General features: G+C 40.5%; 1 protein-coding gene across 4 annotated transcripts in view; it reads right to left on the reverse strand.

Annotated features, from left to right (window-relative positions):
• Positions 1–270: 270 nt before the first annotated feature.
• LOC145344182 (ras-related protein Rap-1b) overlaps positions 271–25,070 on the reverse strand; it is an 80,009-nt gene continuing 55,209 nt past the window's right edge. For all 4 annotated transcript variants that reach the window (XM_080191122.1, XM_080191124.1, XM_080191125.1 and 1 more), the window contains 3 exons: positions 5,886–6,029; positions 3,206–3,319; positions 271–1,588 (listed from right to left, as the gene is read on the reverse strand). In XM_080191122.1, coding sequence (XP_080047248.1) covers positions 3,233–3,319; positions 5,886–6,029 — 231 coding nt within the window. In that variant the 3' untranslated portion in view covers positions 271–1,588; positions 3,206–3,232. The remainder of the gene's footprint in view (positions 1,589–3,205; positions 3,320–5,885; positions 6,030–25,070) is intronic.

A 25,070-nucleotide genomic window follows, 5' to 3' on the forward strand; every position in this document is an offset into this window, starting at 1 on the left:
TTGTGGTCGATGCAGGCTCGATGGCTTCTTTCTGCACTGTAGGGATTGTATGATTCTACATACTTCTGAAGAAATATTGCCAGAAATTAGGATTAATTAGAAACAAAGCTAAAAAATAAACTTTTGAACTTTTGCACCACTAAAGTGCAAAATATGCAGCCTGCTCTATAATAAATTGTGGTTTGAATTGTTTTATCTGCTCCTGAAAAGTGTAACAATCACCAATACAACACACAATCGCACATGGTACTCAAATGTATTACATTTACAAAAGTTAAACGAATACTTTATTTACTTGCAGTTAAAACATGACAAAACATTCAAGTGGCAGATAATCATAATGCAAGCCCTTGCAAGGCAATCCAAATTTATTGAATTGATGCAAGGTTATACAAAAAAATTGCACCACTCTATGGAAATTAAGGCTTTTTAAGTTTACATTTGGCCACCTTAAAGCACTTGTAGCATTAAGTTGGTCATTTCAAATACTGTGGCTCAATTCCATACACAATCTTCTATCCAAAAGTTAATGCATACAAAGCATGAAGGCATTGTTAAATAAATGAGCAGAACTTGGGCCATGTGACCAATTACACTCGAATAAAAATTATTTCTCACATTCACCATCAATACCCACAGTACTCTTCCACCAGGAAACATTTCAACAAAACATTACACATGAAACATAACCACTAACAGGCAATGTCTAATTTAATGTATATTTGGTACTGATAATTACAAATATGCACAAGCAAGCAGAATTAGTGAGAATCCACAGCTGCAGGAGCAGATCAAGAGTGAACTCCAAGCAAACTTGTAAAGTCTTAAAATAAGTATCTTAAAATATATAATTCCTGTTGTAGACCCGCACTGTACAATCCTTTATAAACATTATCCATGTAAACAAAAAGGAAACATACAATGAAAGACTTGACATTTTCTAAAAATGTTAATAGCTATTTGAAGGCAACAATGTAGACCAAAGACAAAGTATGGTTGAAACAAAAACATACACTTTCTATACATAGAAATCACCGTTTCCACAGGTTTTACTAAAATAAAAACTCAATTATTTTAATAGCTGTTGCAATTATCAGAGCGCAGTTATACACTAAAACAATGATTTTGCATCTCCATTTTAAAAGCTACAAATATCGAAGAAGCAGATTTAGCTGTGAGAAATTGTCTAATCTACAGAGATCTTTGGACTTCCATCTTAATTAAGCTAAAATAGTGGTGCTTTCAGGGAATTACATAACTTAATTGCCAAAAAAGGGAATTACCAATAGTTATTTACCAGTTTAATGCAACATTGGTGAAAGGAGTACTTGCTCCAATGTGATCAGCAGTAACACTGAATGTAGGTCCTAGTTTTAACAGTTGCCTACTATTAGAATGTTTAGAAGTAAAAAATAGCTTTCTGTTCCTGAAATGCTGAAAACATTAGTTATTTTATGTGCAAAATGACTTGGGAGCTTTCATCCATTTGTTGAAGGGTACCACCACAGGAAAGTCCATTTTTCAGATGTAAATAGGTTTAGTAAAGTGGAATGCTGGCACTGTCAAAATGGGAAATAGTCCATCATATCTGAAAGTTTAAAAAAAAAAGCAAACTAGTTAAATTTGTGCTACTACCATCTTTAGTCGAGACAGTTGGAAATTTCTATGATATGTATACTAAATAATCTTCACAGGCAATTTAGCAATCTTCACAAAAAAAAACACAAGGCCCAAAAGCCTATCCCTGATTGAACTGAATCCCATCCTTCGCAAAATTTACTTCAATCTTTTTTCCCTCCAGAAAGCGATCAAATTGGACCCACTTATAACGTCCATTTCAGTGGTAACTTACTTCATTTAAAATATAACTTCGTGCAAAACAAATGTTAAATCTACATCTCAAATACTTTAGGTATATTTAAGGATTGCCCAAAATTTGCTCATGAACAGACAAAAAAAATGAAGTTTAATATTTTGGCTAATTCATTCAACTAATAGATTACATCCCTCTGGTGTTAGAGATAACATTTCATAAATTAATCAACATTAAGATGTTTCCTTCAAGCTGACTATTATTTTTCATTCAACAATTTGATGAGACTGTTGTAGAACTTGTTATTTGTTTTCAAAGACATAAATGACAATATATAGGCACTTAAGAAATGTTTAAAATGCAGTCAAGTATGAAGCTCTTCTAATTGTTCTGGGAACGAATGCTGACGTGAGGTCTAGAACTGAATCACGCAGACATTCAAGATGCTGTTAAGTCCTCAGCTATTGGATTTTGAATAGTTGGTTAGAGTGTCCTGAATCTTGGGTTAAAGCAGAGGCACAAGAGAAATCAGCCATGGCCACTTTCTCCAGCATAATCTAGTGATGGTCTGTCTTCTACCAGCCTGAAAAATCACCAATGTGAAAGTTTGGCCATTGGCTTGTCATCTAGGAAATTGCATCTCAATACAAACCAATGCCTCAAGAACAGAGGCTACAGGCTGAGGAGTGGTGGAAGGAGAGCTGGGAAAACTGAAGTGCTGCAAACAGATCTGTAACTTTACAAAGTAAAAGGCAGCACAGTGGCAAGCACTACTGCCTCAAAGTGCCAGGGATTCAGGGAGAATTCCTAGCTGGGTCACCATCTGTGTGGGATCCGCACATTCTCCCTGTGCCTGCATGGGTTTCTGCTGGGGGTTCCAGTTTCCTCCCACAGTCCAATAGACATGCTGGTTAGGTGCAGTGACTATGCTAAATTCTCCATCAGTGTACCCAGGCAGGTGGCAGAGTGTGACATCCAGGGGATTTTCATAGTAACTTCATTGCAGGGTTAATGTAAACTTGCTTGTGGCATGAATAAATAAAAAAAATTTTCAAAGATTTATTTAATACATGCATGCTAAAATTAAGAAGTCTTCTGAATTGGTATCAGTGAAGATTCCAAGCTTTCTGATTCAGTTTAACCTGTGGCAATGATTAAATATTTAATCAAATTTGGTTAAAATTAAATGAATATTCCTCAGCCTATTAGTAGATTGAATCCTGTGTGTTGTCACAAATAAAACAGATGTGCAACTTCTGAGAGAGAATGCTTAAGTTTTTGTAAGAAGAAAATGTTAAATATATTAGCTAAAACCATAGTGCAAAGTAATTCCCTTTTTTCTCCTCCTTCCCAAAACTAACAAGTGTAAAGGTTTTGTGTAATAATTTTTACCTGGCTCGGAGTTAGAATAGATCTGTATTAAAGCAGCTGGCATTTTGAGGTTTTTTGAGGCCTTCCGTAAACTGGAGATTTTCTGTTGATTTGTCGGACCAGATCATAGAAAATCTGTAATATACAATCATTTTAATAACCAAGTTTTGAAATTAAATCAATTTTCCATAATGTCTCTGTAAAACTGAAAGGTGTTTGTTTTTGGGTATTCAAGTTATAGAAAAGGATGCAAGCCATAGCAAAATTTTGGTAAATAAGGCATTTGCTTATTTACAGGATAGTTAGGTTGTAGATTTAATCTTACAGATCATATACCTTCAATTCAAGTCAAATAAAGTAACAGTTCACGTTTGGTACATTAATCCAGTCTCTATGTTGAAATAAAATTGGTTATATACTGTTGACTGAAGAACACTACTGAATGGATGGTACAACCAAACTCCATTCAAACTCTGAAATCCCTTTTTTCCTCACTCAACAACTGCCCACGGTAGCAGTATTGTTTGATATTTGTGTTTGAATAAAGTCTTTTTACCCATTTTGAAGAAACAAAACCAACATCTTTCATAATGTCCTCGTAATGGATGTCTCAGTAGTACGAACAGTGATTAGAATGGAATTTGTTAGCAACAATCAATCCAAATTGTATATTGACACCATTTCACATTCATGTGTAACCTTTCTTTCTGCGTTATAAATTTCCCAGTTTAGGTTGACTGTGAATTGAAGTGGCAGGACAAGTTGTTAAACATCGTACTGGATCCTTGATTTTAAAGAAAAGCATTGTGGTACGTCACCAGTTAGGCACACTACTCCCACTGGGGCCTAATTCTGGGAGCCACACTTAGAAAGGACGTCAAGGCCTAGGTGTAGAGCAAAGGGATTTATCATACAAGGTAGTGGGAATAAAGGACTTAAAGCTTTCTGGGGCAATAGAAAAGTCAGGATTGGTTGCTTCACAGAGAGAGGTACAAGATGCTCTTTAATTGAGGTGTTTAAAATTGTGTTTTGAGAATAGATATAAAAAAATCAAAATAAGGGAGATGCCACTAAGTTCTCTACCCCAGAGAGCTGTGGATGTTCAGTCAGTGTATATTTTAACACACACATGTACAACAAAAACAGGCTAAGAATAAAAAGAGCTTTGCCCTGGGAAAAAGAGTGGGGAATGGAACTAATTGGAGAGCTTAATGAGCTGGCATAGTCAAGATGGACTGAAATGATCATACATCACTGAAGGGGGTCCAAGTTCATAAAGCAAGAAACACAATCAATTGGATGGAATAAAACAACTCCTCCAATTTAAATTGATAAAATATACCATAATTCTGACATTAAGAGTAAACATTAAGGGCCAATTAGTGTTCCACAATTCAGCCTGGACACCCAATATTTTAGCATCCAATATTCAAATGCTTCTGATAAGATTCCAGAGTTTTAACGTCCATTTGGTTTCTGGAAAGTTTTCTGTATTCTTATCACTGTTTATATGAAAAATGTGCAATTTTAATTATCACCATTCCTACTATCACAGACCTGGCCTGCTGAAGAATATCACAGAATGGCAAGTTAAGACCCCTGGATGGGCTAAGAACACGAGTTGACTTTTGATTCAACAGTTGTTACAATGAACTAAGCTTGCCACTGCCTGCTTCAAACTTCCTTTGGGTCACTGCTGACAAGGCAAACATTCGTGATGGTGTGGCGGTACAACAGACATTAGCTGCTCCTTCAGGAAAAGGTGGGAGTGGGGAGACTTGTGGATGGGTTGGACCACTGACTAGCTTAGATTGACTATCAAGATCAAAATAATGGCTAGAAGGAGCCAGAGGCACAATATTCAGTCATGGATGACTCACTTCCTGAATTTAAAATCTTCACCACCTACAAGGTTCAAGCAAGGGGCACAGTGGAAACTCACTATTTTCCTGGATGGATACATCCAAAAGCAAATTACGAAAGTCAACACTATGAAAAACGGAGCAGTCCCTCGAGTGTAAACACTGGACTCAATATGCAACATCTCCAGCAGCAGCATAGAATCCCTACAGTGCAGGAGGCAATTCAACCCATCAAGTCTGCACTGATTCCAAAAAAAAAAATTACCTATCCCATAACCCTGTGCATGGATCGTGGCCATTGCACCTAACCTGCACATCAAGATACATTGCAGCAATTCGCCTTGGACAGCATTTCCCAGCTCTCTGGCCCTGGCCACCGAGGAGGATAAAAGTAGGAAACGCCTATCCTTTCAACTTGCACAAAATTATGCCATTCCTGACAAGATCACGAGTATAGCATCACAAGTACTGGAACAGTTCTGGAAGTTGGGCCCAGCAACACTTTCACAGGACATCTCGGGATGAGCAACAAACAGCCCTTCAACTCACCCACTGCCCGAGAATATCTTTTTAAATGTCAAACTGATACAAAATAACCAACTGTTTGTTCTGCAAACCAAACAAGCAAAAACTAATTTCATATACTTGCCAAATATTTTTATTTCTTCGCCCTACAACAGCAAAATTAAAAGTTTTGACGCAAATTTCAATCATTGTCAATTTGTCGGCTTTCTAATTAAATTAAAGACTTGACGATTTTCCCATTAAGAAATTAATACATGAATCATTTAGCACAATAAATGGCATTAACGATCAGTGTTTCTGCACATTTGTCTCACCTCATTAACGTTAATCTTCGACTTTGCAGAAGATTCTAGAAAGGCACAGTTACACCACTGTCTTGCTAGATTCTGTCCTTGTTCTTTTCCAACCACTCGTTCTTCCTCCAAGTCACACTTATTACCAACCAAAATCATTGGCACCTGCAAAGCAGATGAAGAATTGCCGTTTGAAGCGGAAAACATTTGCACAAAATTAAAATGACATATTATTGCTCATAGCAATTGATCATTTATAAATTAATTACATTTAGTTATAACACGAGCATGAAACAATGAACAAGCTGCTGACATTAGGTATATCCGGTATACAATTATATCAATTTATTTGAAAGATAGTTCATGTGAATGACTTAATGTGTGGCTCCCATTACGTACAATTTTCTTAATCTATTGTCTCAAATGCTATCGTGACAGACCTACATTAACCAATATTTTACTCTAGTAATCCCTAGCTCAAAGTGTTCTGTTTGGAGGTAATCTTAAATTCAAAATGGCAAAATCTGGAAGTACAGTGGTGGGCATTTTAGTAGGTCATGTGTTTTATTTACACCAAAGAACAAAGAACAGCACAGCACAGGAAACAGGCCCTTCAGCCTTACAAGCCTGTGCCGCCCATTTTAACACACTCAGTAAGTGCCTTATTCGAGTCTTACGTCGCTCGATGTTTTTTGTCTACCCCTAGTGGAACTCCACAATAAAGGGGGTGGAAATTTAGGGAATTGTATGTACGCCAGATTAAGGGAGATCCAATTAAGGGACAATTTATTGACGCCAATCAGCCTAAAAAGCACAATTTTTGGGATGTGGGAGGAAACCAGAGTACCCGGAGAAAACCCATGCAAGCACGGGGAGAATGTCTGTAGGAGTTTGCACATTGATCCAAGCCGGAGATCCGACCCGGGTCCCTGTAACTGTACAGCAGTGATAGTCACTGTGCTGACGTGTTGCCCGTCAATTGGTCCAGAGTAAGCGGACACTAACGGACGTGAAGCACTAGGCAACTCTCGAAGCAACATCCAAGAGCAACCCTCGCACAACCCACCGTGTGTATGCGCCTTGTTGGTGAACAAGGTGGGCCGAATCGCCTGTGGATGTAAAAGGGGACATCAATAAACATCAATAGACATACAACAGGCTATACGGACAGTGATGGAAGATCCCCAATAGCTATAATGTAAGTGACAAGGTGAGCCATGAAATTTGTTGGACGACTGATAGGAATCTATTAATTCCCAGGAACGTCATGAGGCTCTTGATCTTCAACTAGAACATTCGTTTGTATGCCACCATTTCCAGTCTGCTCATGTGACTATCCATGTAACTCAAACAAACCTAGCGTGTCTGCCTCCACCACCCTACTTGGCACTGCATCCCAGGCCCCCACCACCCTGTGTAAAAAATGTCCCTCTGACATCTGGATTATATCTCGCCCCTCTCACCTTGAGCCCGTGACCGTCGCCTCACTACACTTAATGGTGACTGTAGATGGGATAGGTATATTTGTCTTGGGAGGGAATGGGAAAATAAGTGATCAGCTATGACTATTGAGAAATTAAAATTAATGTTAATATTGCAGTTATTACTGAGAAGCAAGTTAGTGTTGGAGTCATTCTGCAGAATAGATTTTACAAACAAACAAAAAAAGGACATGAATTCTTGATGGTTTTACTTCCCAGGAAGAAATTATAAACAAAGCTACAAATATATTTCAATCATCTAATGGTGAAAAATTTTCAACATTCAAAGAGAGAGCACTTTTGCAAACTTGCCATCAATTATTAATTCCAGTAACCATATTAACTATGCTAAAACCCTGGTATCTTTGATAGAAAAATCTACACAGGCCATAGAGCGCACAGTTTTAAGAAAGACTGCTTGAGGAACTTATGTTATGACAATTAAGATTTTCACAGCGTACACATTTTAGAACCCCGTTCGGACCACTTTTACATTCACATCATTCCACATATCTGCTCAGACAGATCCAATCATTTTCCAAACTGAACGTAATACTTTTCAATTAGCAACACCCAGTAGGGTTTGGGTGGTGAAGATCATGTGGGGAGGATTGAGTAAATTTAAGAAAATGACAAGACAAAAGATCAGGGTAGCAATAAAGATGATAATCAGATTTTGGCAGAAAAGAATAGTGATTGCAAACATGAGTGTGCCAGTTGATAGGACCAGAGTTTAAAAAAGTTAACTTAATTAACGGCTTTGATTCTGAATGCCTACAACATTCACAACAAAATAGATGAGTTGTTAGCTCACACAACTTCATATGCATGACCTGATAACCATTACAGGACATGACAAGGAAACCAAAGCTACGACGTGAATATCCAAGAGTATTGACATTTAGGAAGAACAGGAAGCTAGGTGAAGATATTGGAGTAGCTGAGCTAATCAAAGAGGGGGTTAATACTGAAGTGAGAGATGATAGTTCTGAGGATCAAGACAGAATCAGTTTAGATGTAACAAAGAAACAGCAAGAGGCAGAAAACATTGGTGCAACAAAAACAGAAAATGCTAGAAAATCTCAGCAGGTCTAACAGGATTTGTGGAGAGAGAATAGAGTCAATGTTTTAAGTCTGGATGATCCTTCATCAGAGCTAAGTAAAACAGAAAGAGTCGGGAGGGTGGGGGCTGTAATAGGACAAGGGGAATGTAAATGAGGATGAAGACAGCTGAGAGAGGTGCTAAAAGTGTCCATTAAGTGATCAGAATGTGTGAATGGCAGAACAGAGGTACAGATGGTTAAGGCAATTGCCCCATCGAGGGACGGGGTGGGGGGGGGGGGGCAGGCATCAGGCGCAAGGAGGATAGCAGGAATGGAGAAGTGGAAAAATGGAAGTGAGAAAGAAGAATGATAAAAATGGATAAATGAGCTGTAAAGAAACAATAAAATAAACGTACATGGGGTGAAGCTGGAGAAAGTTTATGGTCTGCAGTTGTTGAACTCAATGTTCAGTCTGGAAGGCTGTAAAGTGCCCAATCGGAAGCTGAGGTGCTGTTCCTCCAGTTTGTGTTGCAGTTCACTAGAACATTGCAACAGGTCAAGAATGGACATGTGGACAGGAGAGCAGGGTGGTGTGTTGAACTGGCAAGTGACAGGAAGGTCTGGGTCCTGTTAGCACACGGACTAAAGGTGTTCAGTAGTGGTCACCTAGTCTATGTTTGATCTCTCCGAAATAGAGTAGACCGCATTGCAAGCGGCAAATGCAATAGACCAGATTGAAGGAGGTGCATGTGAAGCATTGCTTCACTGGAAAAGGGGTGTTTAGGATCTGGGATGGTGAGCAGGGAGGAAGTAAAGGGGCAGGTCTTGCACCTTCTACGATCGCATGGGCAGGTGCTGTGGGCAGGGGTGAGTTGTTGAGTGCAATGGAGGGGTGGACCAGGGCATACCAGAGAGAATGGTCCCTGCAGAATGCTGACAGAGTAACGAGGGGAAGATGTGTTGAGTATTGGCATCATGCTACAGTTGGTGGAAATGGTGGAGGATGATCCTTTGAATGCAGGGCTGGTGGGGTGAAAAGTGAGTACAAGAGGGAATCCTATGTTGGTTCTGTGATGGAGGGAAGGTGGAGAGGGCAGTGACCCGGGAGATGGGTTGGGCATGGTTGAGAGCCATATCAACCACAATGGATGGACAACCACGACTGAGGAAGGAAGGAAGAAAGAAAGAAAGACAAATCAGCAGCACTACTTTGGAAAGTGGCATCCTCAGAACAGATGCTGCGGAGACGATGGAACTGAGAAAATGGGATGGAGTCCTTATAGAATTTGGGGTGTGAAGAGCTGTAGTCAAGGTCATCCAGATTCAAAATATTTGCTCTATTCTCTCTCCACAAATGTTGAGAGCTCTGCTGAGGTTTTTCAGCACTTTTTGTTTCCGATTCCAGCATCTGCAGTATTTTGCTTGCATCTTAAACATCAATGGGTGTTGTTTATAGGCCACCAAGCAGAAGTGGTAATGTAAAGCACAGCATGAATCAGGAAATTAAAGGTGTGCATATCAAGGGTTATACTGTAATCACGAGATATTGCAATAAGAAAATGGCAGAGAAACTAAACAGATATTTTGTGAATGTCTTCATATAGGAAGGTACTGAAAACCTCCCAGATATCATAAGAATCAAGGGACCAGTATAAATATCGAGTCATAGAATCCCTACAGTGCAGAGAGGGGCCATTTGACCCATCGAGTCCATAGAATCATAGAACCCTACAGTGCAGAAAGAGACCCTTCGGCCCATCGAGTCTACACCGAACACAATCCCACCCAGGCCCTACCCCCATATCCCTACATCTTAGACCCAATAATCTCTCTAACCTATGCATCCCTGGACACTGAGGGGCAACTTCTTAACATGGCCAATCAACCTAACCGGCACATCTTTGGACTGTGGGAGGAAACTCATGCAGACACGAGGAGAATGTGCAAACTCCACACAGACGGTGACCCGAGCCAGGAATTGAACCCAGGACCCTGGAGCTGTGAAACAGCAGTGCTAACCACTGTGCTACCGTGCCACCCACAACAATCCCACCTAGGGATTGTCTGCACCGACAACAATCCCACCCAGGCCCTATCCCTGTATCCCCACGTATTTACCCTGCTAATCCTCCTGACACTAAGGGGCAATTTAGCATGGCCAATCCACCTAACTTGCACATCTTTGGAGGAAACCAGAACACTCGGAGAAACCCACAGACACAGGGAGAATGTGCAAACTTCACAATGGCCCAACCCAGGAATCGAACCTGGATCCCTGGCACTGTGAGGTAGCAGTGCTAATCATTATGCCACCATGCCTCCCCATGGCATGCGGTAATGAAGATACTAATTAGTAAAACAGAACTAGGGGACTTAAAGTAGGTAAATACCACGCACTTGGGTGATCTACATCCCAGAGTGTTGAAAGAGGTGGCTACTGAAATAGCAGATGCATTGGTGGTCATTTTTCAAATTTCTACAGACTCTGAACTGTTTCTTTGGATTGGAAGATGGTAAACGTAACCTACTATTTATGAAAGGAGGAAGAGAGAAAATGGGGAATTACAGACCCATTAGCCTCACATCAGGGGTAGGAAAATGCAAAAATCTATAATGAAGGACGTGATAACTGGATTGGGCAGAACGGACCTGGATTTATGAAAGGGAAATCATGTTTAATCAATCTATTGGGAGATTTTGGAGATGTAACTAGCCAAATAGAAAAGGAGATGCTTGTAGGTATAGTACATTCAGATTTTCAGAAAGCCTATGATAAAGTCCCACGCACAAGGTTAGAGAACAAAATTAGAGCACATGGGATTCAGGGTAATATACTTCGATTTATTGAGAGCTGGAAACAATTTTCAAGTTGGCAGCGACCACTAGTAAGATACTGCAAGGATCTGTGCTGAGGCGTCGAGCTGCAATAGTCCTGCTGCCTCACACTGCCAGAGACCCCAGTTTGATTTTGGCCTTGAGTGACTGTAAGTTTGCCCATTCTCTTTGTGTCTGCGTGGTTTTCTTTCGGGTGCTCCGGTCTCCTTCCACAGTTGAAAATGTATAAGTTAGGTGGATTAGCCATGGTAAATGTGTGGATTAATGAAGGTGGTGGGGGTTAGCCTGGCCTACAATGCCCTTTAGACAGTTGATGCAGATTCGATGGGCTGGATGGCCTCCTTTTGCACTGTAGGGATTCTATAGATGCAAGGTGATCTTATTCAAACATAAATTCTTAATTGGCCCAGCAGGGTCGATGCAGGAAGGTATTTCTCTTGGCTGAGGGGTATCTAAAACCTGGGAATGCAATCTCAGAACAAAGTACAAGCCAATTAGGACCGAGATGAGCAGGAATTTATTATTTCAGAGGGTGGTGAATTATTTGGAATTCTCTGCTCCAGGGATCTGTAAAGGCTCAGTCATTGAGTATTCAACTCACAGAGATGCTGCTGAAGTAAAAGATCAGCCATGATCTCATTGAATGGTGGAGTGGGCTCAAGGAGCTGAATGATCTGCTTATGCTCCGACTCTTATTTTGTATGTAGAACTATCAACTCTCATTCCCAAAACACAACTGCTTTAGCTTGCCAGTGATTTTATTTTCAGATGGAGATCTATACAGTATAACGAAAGGAATTAATATGAATTAATGTACATCGTGTTGACCAGAATATGAACCAGCTCAATATAACTGGAAGTTGTCATATACCTGCCAAAATGGACCACTACACATTTATCCGGGTTGAAGTCCATCTGCCACTTCTCCGTCCAGCCTTGCATCTAATCTATGTCACGCTGCAACCTCTGACATCCCTCCAGACTATCCACAACACCACCAGCCATCGTGTTGTCAGCAAACTTACCAACCCATCCCTCCACTTCCTCATCCAGGTCATTTATGAAAATTATAAACAGCAGGGGTCCCAGAACAGATCCCTGGGGCACTCGCTGGTGACCGACCTCCATGCAGAAAAAGGCCCATCCACAACCACCCTCTGCCTTCTGTGGGCAAGCCAGTTCTGGATCCACAAGGCAACAGCACCTCAGATCCCATGCCCTTTCACTTTCTCAAGAAGTCTTGCATGGGGGACCTTATCAAACGCCTTGCTGAAGTCGATATAAATCACATCTACTGCTCTTTCTTCATCAATGTATTTAGTCATATTTTCAAAGAACTCAACCAGGCTCGTAAGGCACAATCTGCCTTTGACAAAGCCATGCTGGCTACTGTTGAGCATACTAAACTTCTCTAAATGTTCATAAATCCTGTCCCTCAGGATTTATGAAGTTACCAACCACTGAGGTCAGACTGACCGGTTGGTAATTTCCCGGGCTATCCCTATTCCCTTTTTTGAATATCGGAACCACATCCGCGATCCTTCGGAACCCCTCCCATCTTCATCGACGACGCAAAGATCGTTGCCAGAGGCTCTGCAATCTCTTCCCTTGCCTCCCACAGTAACCTGGGGTACATCCCATCCCTATTCTTGTGTTCATAAAGCGTAAGTGTAGAGTATGGAAAATCAGGAGTAATGTAATAATTGCAGTGAAAGGTGTACTCATTTTTCTGCAGTTTGCTCACGCTTTCTTTTGTTGTATCAGCGCCTGTACTGATTCTTTGGGCACACTTTTTTCTGCTTGATTCCTACAATTCAGAAATGAACACTGGAAAGCCATTTTCTAACTGAAATTGTAGGACAACATTTGTTTTTCACCACTCTTCCCAGTTAGCAGAACTTAAAGCCTCACAAATGTGTGTCTCACACTTGGGCCATTACAGGTTGCATTGTTCTCACTAACTTCAAAAAGGCATATTGAGGCAGTTCATCTAAAACTAACCCTACCTCATTATCCCGTTGCTTTTCCTTCCTCAAAGTGTTAGGCATCAAAAGACCATTCCTTTTAGATTGGATTTGCCTTTCTGAGGTCTAACTAATATTGGAATCATAGACCTATCCTTAATATTCATGATGTTTTTAGCTCTCTTTCCTTATGTAGTATATTGAACAAGCTTATTTATTAGTCACAAGTAAGGCTTGTAGGGGAGTAAGGGGAATTATAGGCCGGTTAGTTTAACGTCTGTGGTAGGTAAAATGTTAGAATCCGTCATTAAGGAGGAAATTGCGAGGCATCTTGAAGGGAATTGCTTGATAGGGCAGACGCAACACGGTTTCATTAAAGGGAAGTCGTGTCTGACAAATTTACTGGAGTTCTATGAGGATGTGTCTAGGGCAGTGGATAGAGGAGAGCCGGTGGATGTGGTCTTTCTGGATTTTCAGAAGGCGTTTGACAAGGTACCTCACAAGAGGTTATTGCAGAAGGTCAGGGGACATGGAGTTGGGGGTAGGGTGTTAGCGTGGATAGAGGATTGGTTGTCAAATAGGAGGCAGAGAGTGGGGGTCAATGGGTGCTATTCGGATTGGCGGTTGGTGACTAGTGGGGTGCCCCAGGGGTCGGTGCTGGGGCCTCAGCTATTTACCATTTATATAGATGATCTGGAGGAGGGAACCGAGTGCAGGGTGTCGAAATTTGCTGATGACACCAAGATTGGGGGAACGGCAAATTGTGCGGAGGGTGTGGAGAGTCTGCAGAAGGATCTAGATAGGCTGGGCGAATGGGCCAGGAAATGGCAAATGGAATTTAATGTTGGCAAGTGTGAGGTGGTCCACTTTGGTAGGAAAAATGGTAGGAAGGACTATTACTTACGAGGCGAAAAACTGCAGCAGGCGACAGTGCAGAGGGACCTCGGGGTCCTTGTGCATGAGTCGCAAAAACCCAGCTTGCAGGTGCAGCAGGTGGTCAGGAAGGCGAATGGGATGCTGGCCTTCATAGCGAGGGGGATTGAATATAAAAGTAGGGAGGTCTTGCTGCAGCTGTATACGGCATTGGTGAGGCCGCAGCTGGAGTACTGTGTGCAGTTTTGGGCGCCGCACCTGCGCAAGGATATTTTGGCCCTGGAGGGAGTGCAGAGGAGGTTTACTAGGCTGATACCGGAGTTGAGGGGATTGAGCTATGAGGAGAGGCTGAATAAACTAGGCTTGTACTCGTTAGAGTTTAGAAGAATGAGGGGAGATCTCATTGAGACGTATAAGATGATGAATGGGATGGATAGGATAGAGGTGGAGAGACTCTTCCCGCTCAAAAAAGACAGTAGGACTAGGGGGCACAGCCTCAAGATAAAGGGGAGGCGGTTTAGAACGGAGTTGAGGAGGAACTTCTTCACTCAAAGGGTGGTGAATCTCTGGAATTCTCTGCCCGTTGAAGTGGTGGAGGCTGCCTCGCTAAATATTTTTAAGAAGCGGGTTGATGGGTTCTTGATAAGAGAGGGGATTAAGGGTTATGGGGAGAGGGCGGGAAAGTGGAACTGAGCCACGACAGATCAGCCATGATCTTATTGAATGGCGGGGCAGGCTCGAAGGGCTAGATGGCCTACTCCTGCTCCTATTTCTTATGTTCTTATGTTCTTATATTCACCTGCAGCAACTGAATCAATTTCAAAGTCAAACATTAAAGGTTTAAATCATGTTTTTCATTAGTCTCTGATACTAAAGAATAAACCTGAATGCACACAGTGCCTCATCAAATCTTTCAAACTCAAATCACTTCACTTATAATGAAATATTTAGAAGTTGCAATGACTGTGATGCAACAACTAACTGGCAGTTATTTTCCACACACCAAGACCCCACAAACAACAAAGAAATTAACAATCAGTTTGTAGGTAATAGAAATCCTTGTGTTTTTTTTTTAATATGTCTTCAACGTACATTAGAATCTAGAGTACAGGCAGTAACAGTTAGGATTTTACATTTCACCCCAACCTAAATGCACACTTCCTGTTCCCAGCACCTGCCCTCCCCAGATCCTCCCCAGCAGCACTCAGCCTTTCATGCTGGATGGCTGTTAATTGCCCAGTGTAATATTTTGTTAACAACATGATCTCAGGTATGAGTGGATGTCCACGCCGATTTTAGGTGTGCCCTGAATGCAAAATTCAGATCTGATGTGGAGTTGCCGGCATTGGACTGAGGTAAGCACAGTAAGTAGTCTCACAACACCAGGTTAAAGTCCAACAGGTTAATTTGATAGCATGAGCTTTCAGAGTGTTGCTCCTTCATCAGATAAGTCATCTGATGAAGGAGCAGCACTCTGAAAGCTCGTGCTAGCAAACCTGGTGTTGTGAGACTACTTAAAATTCAGACAAATGTCTTTGTTTAAATTTCAAGGGCTCCAATATAATGGGCATGGTGGCACAATGGTTAACACTACTGTTTCTCAGCGCCAGGGACCCGGGTTTGATTCCCTGCTTGGGTCACTGTCTGTGTGGAGTTTGCACATTCTCCCCCAGGTGCTTCAGTTTCCTCACACAGTCCATAGATGTGCGGGTTAGGTGGATTGGACATGCTAAATTGCCCCTTGGGTGTCAGGAGGACAAGCTAGGATAAAGATATGGGTTAGAGGGATAGGGCATGGGTAAGATTGTGGTTGGTGCAGACTCGATGGGCTGAATGGCCTCCTTCTACACAATAAAATTCTATACATTTTGAACCACTGAATATAGCTTGAATTCTTACTTTTAATTCAGGTAAGTGTGTGGAATCCAGGCACATTAATGCCCAGGAAAGTACTGAATTTGGATCTAATAAGTCAAAGTCGTACAAAATTATTTTTTCTATTTGTACTAAAAGGACAGACAGTTATCACTGAAGCAATTTAAACACTACGCAGAAATTATAATCGGTAAATCAGAGGCAGAGTCAAATGCTGCCAAATCTATTATATCTATTTAAAATTAATTGCCTATAATAAACACTATACATTTGAGTGTTATGACTACAGTACCATTCCACAATTACTTAACCATTCAAGTTAACCAGTGATTTCAACTTTTAAGTAAACATTGGTGCATGCTAAAACTTATAGAAGATCACAACAACACGTTTTACAACTTTATGGTATATTTCCCATCCTCACACTTATGTTTTATTACTTGCAGGACAACAAAAACATAAAAAAAAGGAGTTGACCATAACAGCCTGCTCAGTCATTTAGTATAATCATGGCTGAACTTCCACGTGAGCTCCACTTTCCTCCCCTATTTCCATGTCCTTAGATTTTTGGACAAGTTTGTCAGTCAGTTTTGAGACTGCTTATTGACTGAGCATCTACTACCCTCTGGGATTCTTCTTCCATTCTGTCTCCACCCACCCAATTTCTCCATTGGCCTTTTCTTACCCAAGTGCAGTCTCCCCTTTCAATTTCATTCTTCCTCTCTTCAGCAGTACTCCTACAGTGGTATTCCACAATTAGCTTCTTTAAAAAAATTATGATCTGTATTTTCAATTTGGATGCAGTGAAGTGTTTAAAAATAGGATGAAGTTATTTCTAAAAATTACAAGTAAATTATTATTTACGTGATTAGCAAAACCCAAAACTGAGTTAACTGGGAGAGAGAAAAACGTGGCTTGAAATTCATGAGTAATACGCATCGCTATAGAGAGAAATGTTGAGATAGTTCAAGTGTCGAATAAATAAAGCCACGTTAATCTCAACATGGAGTGACAGCACAAATTACTGAAAAAACTGCAGCAGAGTGAAACGTGCACCAAATTATCTCCTTCCCAACAAAGGAAAGAAGCACAAAGCTTTATCTTTCCACACTTCTGCTTCAAATTGAAATGATATCCATGAAGTAGGGGATAATCTAACCATGAGTGACATTCAGGAAGGGACACAAAATAGAGATATTGTAGCTTCTAAATATAGATTATTTTCTTTTACGTCTTGTCAAAAATATATCAACTGCCTCAGCTTTGCAGTGAGTGTTGTAACCAGATGAAGTCTGGCAGCAAAGAATCTGGATGTGAGTATTCCAAATAGAAGATCCTTAACCCTATCAGTAGGTAGATCAGCCGCTGCGTTTTTCTGTAAACATGGACCATAAGACATAGGAGCAGAATTAGGCCACTCAGGCCATCGAGTCTACTCTGCCATTCAATCATGGCTGATATTTTTCTCATCCCCATTCTCCTGCCTTTTCCCTATAACCCCTGATCCCCTTATTAATCAAGAACCTATATGTCTTAAAGACACTCAATGACCTGGACTCCATCGTCTTCTGCGGCAAAGAGTTCCACAGATTCACCTCTCTCTGGCTGAAGAAATTCCTCCTCATCTCTGTTTTAAAGCAGCCTGAGATTGTGCCCTCTGGTTCTAGTTTTTCCTACTAGTAGAAACATCCTGTCCACATCCACTCTATCCAGGCCTTGCAGTATCCTGTAAGTTTCAATAAGATCCCCCCTCATCCTTCTGAACACCAACAAATACAATCCCAGAGTCCTCAACAGTTCCTCATACGACAAACAAGAGTAGCAAATTTTCCACAGTCACAATATGTCAATTATTTTATATTCATTCAAGGGATGTGGGTTTCGCCAGCAGTTATTTCTCACTGCCCTTGGGAAGATGGTGGTGAGCTTCCTCTTTGAAGCACTGTTGTCCACGTGGTGTAGGTAAACCCAACAGTGCAGTTAGGGAGCGAGTTCCAGTTTTCGATCTAGGGGCAGTGAAGGAATGATGATAATTTTGTAAGTCGGGATGATAGGTGGCTTGGAGAGGAACTTCCAGGTGATGGTGCTTTCATGTCCTTCTAGATAGTGGGGGGGTCATGGATTTCGAAGATGCTCTCTAAGAAGCCTTGGTGAGTTAAAGAACAAAAAGAACAAAGAACAAAAACAGCCCAGGAAACAGGCCCTTCGGCCCAACGAGCCCGTGCCGCCATTTTAACACTACCAGTCCCCCCCTCCACCCATGACCCTTATCTATTGTTTTATGGCCATCCACATTCCTGCAGTGCCTCTTGTAGACGGTATACACTGCTGCTACTGTGCGTCATTGGCGGAGGAAGTGAGTGTTTGTGGAAGGGGTGCTAATCAACAAACTGATTTCTCCAGGATGGTATCAAACTTTTTGAGCAGCACTTGTCCAGACAAGTGGAGACTGACAGTTCCAGACAGACAGAAGGTTTCTTATGCTATTAACCTTATGGACTCCTGAAGTCCAGTGATCCCAATTAGCAAAAACATCTGCCATGCTGGAAGTACAGCTTTTAAGCGTTTTGCCTGAAATTACACTTTCCCATTCTAGAGGACCATCAAGGAAGACACAAACATTAATACATGTAAATAGGTTTGAAGATGACCTCTAAGACAAATACTCTGAATGATTACTTCCACAAATGTCCCCACAAAAAGTACAATTGTCTAATTCAAGTCTTTGATATAAAGGAACTGGAAGTCCTAGATAGGTTGATAATGCTTAAAACAAATTAATACCTGTGACAATTTTTGACCTGCAAGCAGTATACTAAGCAACAAATTGTAATTCGAAAGGTTTGTGGAATTTGTATTCTACGTTAAGAAGGCTTAAGAGTTTGCAACATAATGTAAAGGGGTCAATTTTAACTTTCTTGGATAATAGGAAGTACTGGTCCATGTGACCAATAATCCTGGACTTGGAAGCAGTACCAACAGAAAGGAAGTTAAGGAGGAAGCTGCGTGGCTGGCAGACAAAGTAGAGGTATAAGCACAGGAAATGGAGGATGAAGACGATCAGTACACTAATGCAGACAGGAAGAAGAACATAGAGAATTCTCGTGAGAAGAAGCAAACCAATTTCTGGAAGGGGTTTTTTTTTCTGTTTGGCAGGCAAGAATGCAGGAGCTCTTAGAAGGCAATGTGAGCTGGCTAAAAAGATCTAAAACCTTGAAAGCTGGGAGAATAACTTGGTGATGCCAAAGAGCTGGGTGTTTCCCAGTCGTGGCCAAGCCATGAATTGGGCTTGGTCATTTGAAAATGAACTCTGGGAAAGGTACATTGTCACTCCTGGCAAGGGAGGAGGCTGTTGCTGATAATAATTGTACTCATGAAATTCAAAGGTGAAAGCTGTTGTCAAATAGGTGTCTGGCCTACCATGCATGAATAAAGAGCAGCATATTGTGGGATTGCATAGCTACATAGTGCCACATTTGTGCAGGAGTTATGCAAATGTTTGCACTTGTGAAAGACCTATCTTTGCTAATAGCAACCGACTATCTGAAATGAAATTTACCCTTTTATTTCAAATATTGATTGGCTATGCTATATTACACTTTAGTGTCCAGAAATGTGCAGGTTAGGTGGATTAGCCATGGTAAATGCACAGCCTATGGATTGGGCTGTGGGTGTAGGCCTAGGTGAGATGGTCTTTCAGAATCGGTGCAGACTGAATGGCCCCCTTCTGCACTGTAGGAATTCTATGATTATATGCCTGTTAATTCACATGCAACTTGAACTGGTTCTGATCAGTGTCAAAATAAAAGCTACAAAAGACAAGTGGAACCTGCTGGTAATTTCTTCATTGGAGGGTCATTCTATAAATTTACTTATTTATGATTTCCCTATGGAAATTATTATTTGCTTATCCACTCAAGAATGTTGAGACTCGCAAGAATATTTGTGTGATAATCCTTACCACCAAGCCACCAATTGTTTCAAATTAATGTACAATATACATTTCCAAAAAGGTAATAAAAATGTCAAACCTAATAGTGTTTCTTCAATTCTGTATAAAATAGGATTATTTAGGGGTATATTGGAGTTTATGTAACAATCTAATTAAAGACCTGCACCAATTTATCTAGACTTCCTTTGAGGAAATTCTAGCACAAGATGGTAAACTTTACCACGTTGCATGTTTAAACTTTTCAAAAAATTTTGTGGCATTTTAAGCTCAAAGCTGGGCAAAAACTCAAGAATGGATGAAAACGAGAAAAGACTAGGCAGTGATTAGCTGGGGGACAAAGTTAGTACTGAGTAGTGTTCAGAGCTCAATGTTAGGAAAGTCAAAACTGTAGACTGTCATTCAGAGGAAGTTATAATCAAACTATACAATGCTCTAGTCAGTCTGTAACCCGAGAAGTGTGTTCAATTTTCGTCACTAAGAAATATGGGAAATAGTCAAATGCTGAAGGCAATGCATGGGAGAACCATTAGGCTAGCCCTTTGTGCCAAGTATCTCATTTAAGGGCTCAAGGCGCTAGGGTTTACAGCCTGTAAAGGAGACAGCTGAGAGGCGATTATGGTTAATCCAGAATACAACCTCAGATAAAACTGTGAAATAAGATATGTGCAAATGTACAAGTTCGAACAAGTGAAAGGTTGCATGCAAGCGAAATCAACATTTTCAGAAGTAAAAGTGGTGGAGGCAAAACCCTCAAGTTATTTAACAACTAACAGCGGCAATGTATAAACTGCATGGTGGCACAGTGCTGTGCACTGCTGCCTCACAGCACCAAGGATGTGGGCTTGATTCCCAACTTGGGTCACTGCCTGTGTGGAATTTATACATTTTCCATGTCTGTATGGGTTTCCTCCGGGTGCTCCGGTTTCCCCCCTTCAATCCAAAGATGTACAGGTTAGGTGAATTGGCCATTGTAAATTCTCCCTCAGTGTACCCAAACAGGCACTGGAGTGGCGACTAGGGAATTTTCATAGTAACTTCATTGTAGAGTGGATGTAAGCCTACTTTTGGCCAATAAATAAATACCATACATAAAGTAAAGTTTAACAGTCTAAGACTTTTCTGGCTGCATGGGTTAATTAAAATGGGTCAAGGGCCCATCTCACCCATACATTTTGTGATGTATACAGTGCTTAAGGTTATTTAGTTTGAATTTTCTTTCATACAACTTCTAATAACCTTAACTGCATTATTTAAACATAAGCAAAGCAACTTCATTAGATACAACTCTTCATAACATTGTTCTCTTTCCTAATCAAAGAGAACAAAAAACTTGACCAATATTTTTTCTATTCTCTTGGAAAATCAATCCAAGACCTAATTTATAAACATGTAAGAGACTGCAGCTAATTTCTATGCACAAGTCACGTCACAAGTTCAGAGGAATGGCAGTAGACCATCCGGCCTATTATGTTTGCTTTGCCAACTAGCCAGGTTAGTCATGATAGTCTGCCGTTCCAATTTCTGGCAATTATCCTGCAACACTTAATTCCCAAGTATCCATTCACCTCACTTTTAAACAGTTCAATTAATTCAGCATTTCTCTCTCAGGCAGTGTAGTCTACATTTTCATATTCCTTTACATGACTTTCCCTGGCCCCCACCTGGATTCACTTTGAGTCTAATGTTATTCAGACTGAAGTCTGACCAGTATTCTATTTAATCACCATATTCCGCACGCATTCTCTATTTCTAGTAATCAAAATAAAAATGGGTGGCTATTTTGCATCATCTTGTGTCTAAAACTAGTTTTAATTGGAATCCTAAATCTACTAGTTTATCAACACCACCAGTCCTTCTCATTTACTCGTTCTCTGCTCCCATTCTAAATATCAGAGTTTTTTTAAAATGGCATCTGTCATTATTTGGCCAATTCACCTCAAAACACTTTGTTCTCATTCAGCCATATAGGCAGAAAAAGCACCTGTGGTTTAACATCCTTCAACAAGTCTCAATTCTGTTTAGTTTTGAAGAGAGATAAGCAAATGCAGTAAACCACAATTAGAAGATTTAATTTCTCAGCACAAATTCCATTTCCTGTCAGGCATTTTGACTTCTATAGAAGAGTTACTGATTATCATTTGGGTTGTCAGTTAATCACATCAATGTTTTAGAGTGAAATATTTTTCTATCAGTGTATTTTCAGCTGTTGCTCAAGCAAAGAAGGTGGAGAGTCTAGGAAGGATGGAGGGCTTAATTTAGAGTGAGGCAGTAAGACCATTTTCAAATACTGAGGTGGTGCATACTATCTGATCCAGGTGCTATCAAACTGGTGAGTAAATGCTTTAGCACTAATCAATTTAGAATCATAGAAGCCCTACAGTGCAGAAAGAGGCCATTTGGCCCATCAAGTCTGCACCAACCACAATCCGATCCAGGCCCTACCCCATATCCTTACTTATTTACCCACTAATCCCTCTAACCTATGCATCTCAGGACACTAAGGGGCAATTTCAGCATGGCCAATCAACCTAACCCACACATTTTTGGACTGTGGGAGGAAACCCATGCAGACACGAGGAGAATGTGCACATTTGAAAAGAGCATTGCAATGTCAAAGTTTGTCCTGGTTATGTTGATATCAAATTATCTATCCTCAAAGTCTGAGAGCAGAAAACTGTTTATTAGCCAATGAACAGATTAATAAAACAAACCACTGGAGGTTTATGGGGAAACGATGGCATAGTGGTAATGCCCTTGATCTAGCAATCCAGAGATCCAGGCAAATGCTCTGGAGGCACATAGCAACTAATAAAGCTGGAATATATTAACCAAATATCAATAATGGAGAATATGAAACTATTGATGGATATATAAATCCATCTGGTTCACTAATGTTCTTTAGGAAAGGAAATCTGCTACCCTTAACCCGGTCTATCCTATATGTGACTCCAGATCCAAAGCAATATGGTTGATTCTTAACAGCCCTCTGAATTGGACAATTGGGGATGGACAATAAATGCTTGTGGAAGAATAAGGGAAAAAAGTTCAAAACAGACAGCAGAAGCAGGTGCTTAGATAGGTTTTGTAGGTCAATACAATTAACTTAAAAATGAGGTGGAGGGAAAAGAAAAACACAATATCGAGAAACACAAAATGGTTTTGAGAAACACAGCATAGTTTGTTCTAAAGCCCTCTTCTGAAATCTTCACTTCTAAATTATTAAATACCCATTTTAAAATGTTTCTTTCTGCCCTAATTTTACATCACACCTACAATTTACCAAAACTAGTTTGCACTCAATTTTTCGATCTGGATTGAACGGAAGAAAAGGTTTTTTGTTTTTAAAAAGGGTTGAAATCAAATTACTTGAGACACTAATATGAATAATAGCCAGATCAGTGTAGATGTACAAGACTGATCAATTTTTTGTGGGGATGCAAGAAGACAAAACAACTTGTAGAAATACTAATTGACCAGCTTCAAAGAGTAGCCAGCCTGGGGAAATAAATCAATCAGGACACCATTGTAGCCTTTTAGTAAAAAAAATTATGGGATTATAGGAGTCACTAGCTAGGCCAGCATTTATTGCCCATCCCTCCTTGAACCGCTGCAGCCTATGTGGTGCATGTATACCCACAGTGCCATTAGGGAGGGAGTTCCAGGATTTTGACCCAGCAATAGTGAAGGAATGGTGATATATTTACAAGTCAGGATGGTTGAGTGGCTTGGAGGGGAACTTCCAGGTAGTACTGTTAACATGCATCTGTTGCCTTTGTCCTTCTAGATGGTAGTGGTTGTGGGTTTGGAAGATACAGTCTAAGGAGCCTTGGGGAGTTCCTGCAGTGTATCTTGTAGATAATACACCCTGCTGCCACTGTGTGTCTGTGGTGGATGGAGCAAATGTTTATAAATGGGGTGCCAATAAAGTGGACTACTTTATCTTGAATGATGTCAAGTTTCAAGTGTATTTGGAAATGCATTCATCCTGGTAAGCAGGTTAGACAGAACTAGCTGTTACATGGACCAGTGGGAAAAAATATTCCTTCAAGGCATGCTATGTCAAAAGGGAAGATCTTGTTTATTTACTCAAATCAAGGCATCAGGTTCAGCTGAAGAATTTTTGATTTGATTTATTGTCACATGTATTAACAGTGAAAAGTATTGTTTCTTGCGTGCTATACAAACAAAACATACCGTTCATAGAGAAGGAAATGAGAGTGTGCAAAATGTAGTGTTACAGTCATAGCTAGGGTGTAGAGAAAGATCAACTTAATGCAAGGTAACTCCATTCAAAAGTCTGACAGCATCAGGGCAGAAGCTGTTCTTGAGTCCGTTGGTACACGACCTCAGACTTTTTAATCTTGTACTATCATAATGACATGGCAAATAGACCCAAAATAGAAGGAAAGTGCTGGAAATATGTAATCTGTTAGCACGTGAAGATGAAAACTGAGTTACTGTTTCAACGAGAATAGAATTCTTCAGCATAATGTTTTAACTTCAGATTTCCAGCATTCACGGTACTTTGCTTTTATCAAAACAAATGAAAACTGTGCTGAGGCCAGTTGACAAGAGACAAAGGCTTGAATTGCCCCAACTTCAAAAATTATTGGGCACTGGAGGTCCATTGTATAGAATAAAGAGCTTATTCCAAAACAATGTGAAAATAATCATGAACAACATTTTGTTTTTCTACTTGAATTAGAAATGAAAGCAATCTGTATTATGGAATGGTCCTTTTTGTTAACAATGCTCAACTGAATAGAGAAATTTGTACATTTGAATAGGGACTGAAGCCAAAGCATTTGTTACCGAAACAACTTGAAACTGAACAGCTACTCCAATATCTTGTTCCTTGTATACAATGCCAAAAGAATTCCTGACAACATAATGACAAAATAAGTTCCTCAATACTCATTTTGAAAGGTAGGCTTTCTAGACAGGAGATACGAATGATTATAAATGGCACTGTGAACAGCTTATTTGATATTACAGATCTAGCACTCGATAAGCTGGCAGTGGTTTTAAGGAAACAAAGGGCTGAATTTTATGTAACCTGAAGGGACAAACAAAAGAGGCGGCGGCGGCGGCGGGGGGAGGAGGAAGAAGAGAGAGAGACAGAGAGAGATGCCATGGCACTCCACTGGCATCTTACCAGCATGGGCCCTCAACTACTGGGAAGA

This window comes from Carcharhinus amblyrhynchos, chromosome 6, assembly GCF_965287045.1.
Source record: "Carcharhinus amblyrhynchos chromosome 6, sCarAmb.v2.hapA, whole genome shotgun sequence".
Lineage (NCBI taxonomy): Eukaryota > Metazoa > Chordata > Chondrichthyes > Carcharhiniformes > Carcharhinidae > Carcharhinus > Carcharhinus amblyrhynchos.